The sequence below is a fragment of the Barbus barbus genome (assembly GCF_936440315.1).
Source record: "Barbus barbus genome assembly, chromosome: 40".
NCBI lineage: Eukaryota > Metazoa > Chordata > Actinopteri > Cypriniformes > Cyprinidae > Barbus > Barbus barbus.
This window is the reverse complement of record NC_136718.1, coordinates 21,272,090-21,279,229: the sequence shown is the minus strand read 5'-3', so window position 1 is coordinate 21,279,229 and position 7,140 is coordinate 21,272,090. Positions and strand designations below refer to the sequence as shown.

The window sequence follows — 7,140 nt, the reverse complement described above, 5'->3', positions numbered from 1 at the left end:
AGCAACACTTAAACCTAAAACAATGAGCTGTGATGCTGTAATTGTTTTCTGGCTATAGAAGTCAGTCATCTCTCCACCACATTAATATGAAAGTGTTGAGTGAGATTGTTAAAAGTGAAAGCATGTTTACAGTAAATCCATCACTCCCATTGGAAAACCAGACTGTTTTTCTTGTCTAATTGTTAGAATATGCATCTTATGTTTACCCATTCTTCCTCTCTTTTTTCAGGATTACCCAAAGAACAGGCATCCAGGATGGAGTCGAGGTTCTGTTGCATATCACGCTGGTGAGCTGTTATGAGTTTTAAAAATTCAATCTTTTGTAATTGTAACAGTCAGTATGTTTACATGCACAGTCATTTTTGAGCTACAGCAGGCTTTTGCATAGTCGGCAACTGTGGTTGCCAGAAGTTTACAGTAAAAAAAAAATAAGGTAGGTTTTATGGATTGAACATAAATTTACAGGGGGAAAAAATGCTCCATACCTACTTACTGAAGAACTTTACCACCATAAAAACACAAGTGAAATAAATACTAATATTTAGAAGGTGCACGGTGTCATTCACAAATGCTAAACACCATCATGGTAACACACGATACAAAAATAATGCAATAAACATGAAATTAACAACATTAGATGTAACACAAAACCCTAATATACAAAACTGATAAGTTATTTTACTGAAAAGCCATCAAATGAATTGTCACTTTTTTCCCATTAATATTACAATATTTTTTTAAGTATCAATATTTTTTATCCAAGTATGCATAACACAGTGCATAATCAAATAGTTTGAAGGATGAAATGCACTTAGCGTTCAGGCCAGTTGTAGTCTGGTTAACATGCATGCTGGGTGAAGCCAAGATACAATGGCACTATGTAGATCTGTTGCGTGGCCTGATTTCATTTAGACCTAGTACATATTAAATCTGAAATTAAATTTTGAAAGTCTATGTAAAAGTACTCGCTCTTTTCCCACATACAGATTTATTAATACACACACCAGTCCACATCCAGATCCTGTTTACATAAAGTTAGTTTTGTTTTCTCTGTTTTGTCATCTCTGGTTGTATTCCTATCACAGTTCATGCATGGATTACCCAGAATTCCTGCAGGTGGTGAATTTCTTTTATTTAAGCTTTATTATTTGGCTTCTCTTCACTTTTCAAGCCTACACATCTATTGGCACCATCTCTACAGAGTGTGGAGGTCCTGGGTGCTGATAAGAGGATTGTGGAGATGAGATGAGCGTGTTGATTAGAAGCAAATCCTCTTGAAAATGGCAGAAGGATAAAAAGCCCTATCTAACTCCACATGTCCCATCTTTCAAAGCAGCTCAAAGGAAGTTGATATCGGATAAGATTGCTGCTCAATGTAAAGATGGCAATCTTTATACTCAACCCCGTCATGCCTTCATGCCACTCCACATAACAGATTAGTCACTGAGTATCATCCTGAATGAAACGATGTGCTTCTTTGGTGACTCACAGCCTATTGTTTAAGGGTGAGGGATTTTGCCTGTGAGCCAGATAAATAGTGACAGTTCTGATTTCTATTTGTTTTATTTTTAATACATATTTACGTCTGTTACTACCTTTAGTGGGTTATTTGGGTTCTTTGGTTTTAGCTGCAACAGCGGAGATGCTAAAAAATGTACTCTCATTAATCTTGTTTGACAGCCCAGACATTGATAGATTTGTGTTTTCCATGATGCTTCTGATGCATCTGCAGGCCTGAGTGTCCAACTCCACTATAAGACTACCAGACTTATGCACTTCACAATTCAAAGGGAGCATAAATTGGACATCAAGATACATCTAGATTAGGGATGCTTGATACACACCTGTACCATATTAGTTATTTATATCAACCTATATTTAATTGCGCATTGTTTCAGAATTTATTACATTCGTTGCCATTTAACACTCACTTAATCTTTAATCTTAAAAACACTGATTTAATAACAATGTTAAATATGATCTTTGGCAAATCTCGAAATGTAACCCTGGATCACAAAACCAGTCATAAGGGTCAGTTTTTCAAAATTGAGATCTATACATCATCTGAATAAGCTGAATAATAAATAAGCTTTCCATTGGTGTATGGTTTGTTAGGATCGGACAACATTTGGCCGAGATGCAACTATTTGGAAAATCTGGAATCTGAGGGTGCAAAAAAAAAATCTAAATACTGAGAAAATCGCCTTTAAAATTGTCCAAATGAAGTTCTTAGCAATGCATATTACTAATAAAAAATGAAGTTTTGATGTATTTATGGTAAGATGTATCGCCTTCGATAATGAACGCGATATTGCGTAGCTTGTCAGTGAACTACTGTGTTTTAAATGCCGCTCCATTTGAAAACAGGTGATGGAGATTTAGCACTAATCAAGGAAACGGCTTTACTGATGAGATGAGCATGCATATCGCATGCGATATATCGCCCAGCCCTAGTACATTGTCATGATGCCTAAATTTGCATTTAAAATGAATTTTAATTATTTAAATATGTGTTTTCATGAATTAATGGAAAAAGAAAAATTCAATTTCAACTAAATATACAAATGTCAAAACATGTACTGTATATTACATATAAATATTGAAATAGAAAAATAGAAATATTAATGTTATTTGTTAAATCTTTTAAAATACATATACATTCTAATTCATTTTAAAATTCCTGTTTCCCCTTTCGTTTGAGTTATTTCAAAATAGAAAAAATATTTATTTAGTTTTTAATCTAGATAGATTGATAAAATATAATATTTTATATCTAATCATAGTAAATAAAATATTTTAACATTTCTTCATAAATTTATTTCTATTTATTTTTTCCCTTTCATTTATGAATTTATACATTTCAAAATATGTTTATATTTCTATTATGTTATTGGCCATAACATGACTGTAATTATTGTATCGAAGCAAATTTTCGTACCAGTGCATCTCCAGAAGTGATGGAAGTTTATTTGCTAGTGAATTCACAGAGGCCTTGTGTTCTTCTCGAGTGTGAAAGATTCCGTCACATCATCACTCTCATCAGGGCAATGCAGTTTGTCTTTGGCACCTTGAGGAGTGCCAGGCTCTCTTGTCAGCTTTTGCGGAGCTGCATTTATGGGGCATGTCTTTTCTGCGCCTCATTGCGGCACCCGCTGATGGAGGTCTGGCATTGGCACAGAAGCGGGTCAGATCAGGGGGGCATGACTCATTGTCCTGCCCTGATCTATAAGAGGCCCACATCTATGACTCACAATCCTGTTAGTCATCACGTAGAGACACGTTACAGCCACTGATATGTCGCTCTGGGGGTCGGCGTCTCACACGCATCACAGCCAAAGACATCGGGGCTATTTGTATCTCATTTTGATGGAGAAATAATGCTGATGAATTTATTTTGAGTTTGGAACAAGCATACAAGTCCTGCTTTAATTCATCCGCTGACCACCGTGCCAAGTGGGTCGAAATAGTTGGCAGTGAGTCGCTTCACCCCAAATCGCTATTTTCAGTCTCGTTCACTTTGTTTTTAGCGGGGTACATGACCCTTCACCTTTTAGGTTACTTGAAAATGTTGATGACACGAACCAGCAAATCGTTTTTCCGTTCTTAGCCGCCAGGCTCATAAAGCACCCTTCTTGTTTGCAGAAGCGAGTCTACGTTCCCAGTCTTTTCCAGAGAACAGCTCTGACATTCGAGGAAAACCCTCTCTGCACTCCGGTGTACCGTTTCCTGTCGGCTCGGGTGCCAGAGGGCCTAAAAGCTCTCCAGCAGGCTCAGTGAGAGAGCGCGGCCGAACCCCCCCACCCCCCATATCTATTTTTAGTCACCTTCCTCTCCCACAGCAGTCGCAGTGTTTGCAGAGTGTGGTGTTGGGACAGAGGCCCACATGGGAATCATAATGATACAGTGTCTTCATCTCCCTCCGCATGTTCAGATAGGGATTGTTTAAACAGTATCCTGAGCTGGGAATGGGTCCCATGACAACTCCACAAATATTTACCAGCCACACACTGCAAGAGGGTTTTTTGTCTGCAGGCTACCTTTCAGTGTTTTTCTTTCACTTGCTCTTGATTGTTGTTGTCTTTGTTTTGCTATCTTCTTATACAAGGAGAACTTCGACATAGGAGAAAGAGACGTACAGAGGCATGAAAGCACATCTCCTTTCATCCTGTCAGTTTCTGGATGAAGAGTATAAGACTTCTCTGGATCATTAAGAACAAATGTGTCAGGAATGCAGCATTAGTGCTTAGGTTCACGTCGGGTATTGACGGCACTCTGATGCACTAACTTTAGCATTTCTGCTTTGTGTCCTAAAATTCATTCAGATGATTAGTTTTCACCTCCATCATTGACTGGAAATGGGTCAGCCTCGAGGGAGGCTTTAAAAAGATAAGGATACGAGATACAGAAACAAATATTATGAAATATGAAATCAAACACTGTGTAATACTGTCCAACAGCGACACCAGCAGATGACGTACGTTTCAGGTGGAGGTATTACTTAAATTAATAGAGCACCTGTGATACGTGTTTACCAGGGATTTTCTATAAGAAAGGTCCGAAAAGATACACAAAATATGCTTTTTTGTATTATTGTATTAGTGTAGATTTGAAGCCATGTAAAAAAAATTTAAAGTCATCAGCTTGATCAGATCATATGGTAATACCACGGTACTTTTGGTGTTTTTTCTTAGAGCCATATCTTTTGTTTCATTAATTTGTATTACATGTGGAAGAATAGGTTATGGTGCATTTTCCAAATATGTGACCCTGGACCACAAAACCAGTCTTAAGTCGCTGGGGTATATTTGTAGCAATATCCAAAATAGTGTGGGTCAAAATGATAGATTTTTCTTTTATGCCAAAAATCATTAGGCTATTAAGTAAAGATCATGTTCCATGAAGATATTTTGTAAATTTCTTACCATAAATATATAAAAACTTCATTTTTGATTAGTAATATGCATTGCTAAGAACTTCATTAAGACAACTTTAAAGGCAGATTTTCTCAATATTTCGATTTTTTTTGCTCCCTCAGATTCCAGATTTTCAAATAGTTGTATCTCAGCCAAATATTGTCCGATTCTAACTAATCATACATCAATGGAAAACGTATTTATTCAGCTTTCAGAGGATTTATAAATCTCAATTTCGAAAATAATTTATTTTATTTTTTTGAAAGAAGTCACTTGTGCTCACAGAGTCCATAAAAATCCAACATTATGAAATAATAAAATTTAAAATAACTATTTTCTATTTTATTACATTTTAACACATTTATTCCTGTGATGCAAAGCTGAATTTTCAGCATCATTACTCCAGTCTTCAAATCACATGAACCTTCAGAAATCATTCTAATATGCTGATTTGCGGCTCAAAAAACATTTCTTATTAATGTTGAAAACAGTTGTGCTGCTTCATATTTTTTAGAAACCATAATACATTTTTCCAGGACTTTGTGATGAATAGAAAGATCAAAAGAGCAGCATTCATTTAAAATAGAGATCTTTTCAAACATTTTAAATGTTTTCTTTTGCAAGTATTTATTTCTTTAAAAAAAAGTACCAACTCTAAACTCTTGAATGGTAGTGTAAATATACACACTAGTCCATTTTTTTCGGAATGACCTTAGAGTTGTGCCTCAATTTTTCAGTGTATTAATGACCAGGATATGTAGAGTTCATTTGCATATACATTTTGATGTAAAATCATTGTTTAATGAAAGTAGCTGCATTTGAACTGTCCATCAAATCTGTTCATAGATGATGGGAAGATCTTCCATGGAAGTGGAGTAGGAGACCAGTTTGGCCCTCGCTGTTTTGAAGGGGACATCATGGGCTGTGGAATCATGTTTCCTCGGGACTATGTGCTGGACTGTGAAGGTAAGAACACGTATGTGGTGCTCATCGAAGAAGATGAGCAGAAATTTCCCATTCTGTTCACATTACTGCCAATGCATACTTGAAAATGCATACTTTGATCAATTTAGCATGCTTGTCAGAACTGTAGTCCCAAGTTTTTAGATGTGCATCCAGCTCAGTTGGTTTCTCTGTCAGATGAAATGGACGACTGGGATGCTTCTGATGTACGACCAAAGCAGGGGCGTGTGGAAAATTTACTGTATTTGAACGATGAAGACGAGGAAGAGGGAGATTATCCAGAACAAGAACATGAGGGCCGAAAGGTTATGGTGAGTGTTTTTAAAAAATATTTTTATTATATAAAAAATTTGATTTATTGTATCAGATTTAACATAACAGGAATAATTTACATTTAAATGTTTTGAAATAGAAAACCGTTATTTTAAATTGTAATATTACCGTCACAGCGTTTTTAATCAAATAAACGTAGCCTTGGTGAGCAAAATAATCTTTTTTTTTTTTTTTTTTTTTTTTTTTCATATTCATTTCAAACCTTTGACCTGTAGTGTGTGTATATATTTAAATGTAATAGTTTAATGTGTGTGTGTTAATGTATGTAGTTTTACCCTTTGTTTTATTATTTGACTTTTTCTTGTCTACTAACTTAATGACTTTTTAGGCCACAAAATAAATTACTTCTACTGAAGTGCTTAAAGCCTCAGTTCTGACAGCTAAACAAATGAATCATCATTATTTGTTGTTTTTAAGCCGGTTGGAGTCAGTCATTCATCAAGTCCAACATTTTAAGCGTGCAGAAGATTAATGCATTGAGGTCTCCCACCGGGACGTTACACTATCAAGAGCCTTCCGTGCCAAAAATTGCACTACGCAACTCTGTAATCAGCGAGTTTCTGACTGTCGATTCGACACGATGGCTTAACCACAGTGCTGTTCGTTTTTGCCCACTGGGTGAGAGTTAAGATGCTTGCTTCCACACTTATGCAACAATACGAATATGCATAAGAGCGTCTCATAAGAGCCGTCTTCTGAGGGTACAGGATATCCCAGATGTGGTCAAGATGAATTTGCTCGCAGATATTTCAGACAGTCGCCTGGAAAGGCTTATTAGATATAAAAGAACACCGAATACCCTCGGTGCTCAAAAACAGATGTTTGCCAAGTGTTTTCTCGTCCTCGTGTGTCCCGAAGAGTTTTGGAACTAGCGTGAAGCAGGACTGTCAGACGCCCAGTCTCAGCCCTGTAGCTATGGAAATGCTGACTC

The 7,140-nt window shown here is 36.4% G+C and overlaps 1 protein-coding gene across 1 annotated transcript in view; it reads left to right on the top strand.

The window, feature by feature from the left end:
• Window positions 1-7,140, top strand: part of LOC306859858 (SPRY domain-containing protein 3-like) — a 43,771-nt gene that overhangs the window by 34,925 nt on the left and 1,706 nt on the right. Inside the window, exons 8-10 of the mRNA XM_079401228.1 lie at window positions 230-287; window positions 5,760-5,879; window positions 6,054-6,187. Of these exons, the coding sequence (XP_079257354.1) occupies window positions 230-287; window positions 5,760-5,879; window positions 6,054-6,187 (312 nt within the window). The remainder of the gene's footprint in view (window positions 1-229; window positions 288-5,759; window positions 5,880-6,053; window positions 6,188-7,140) is intronic.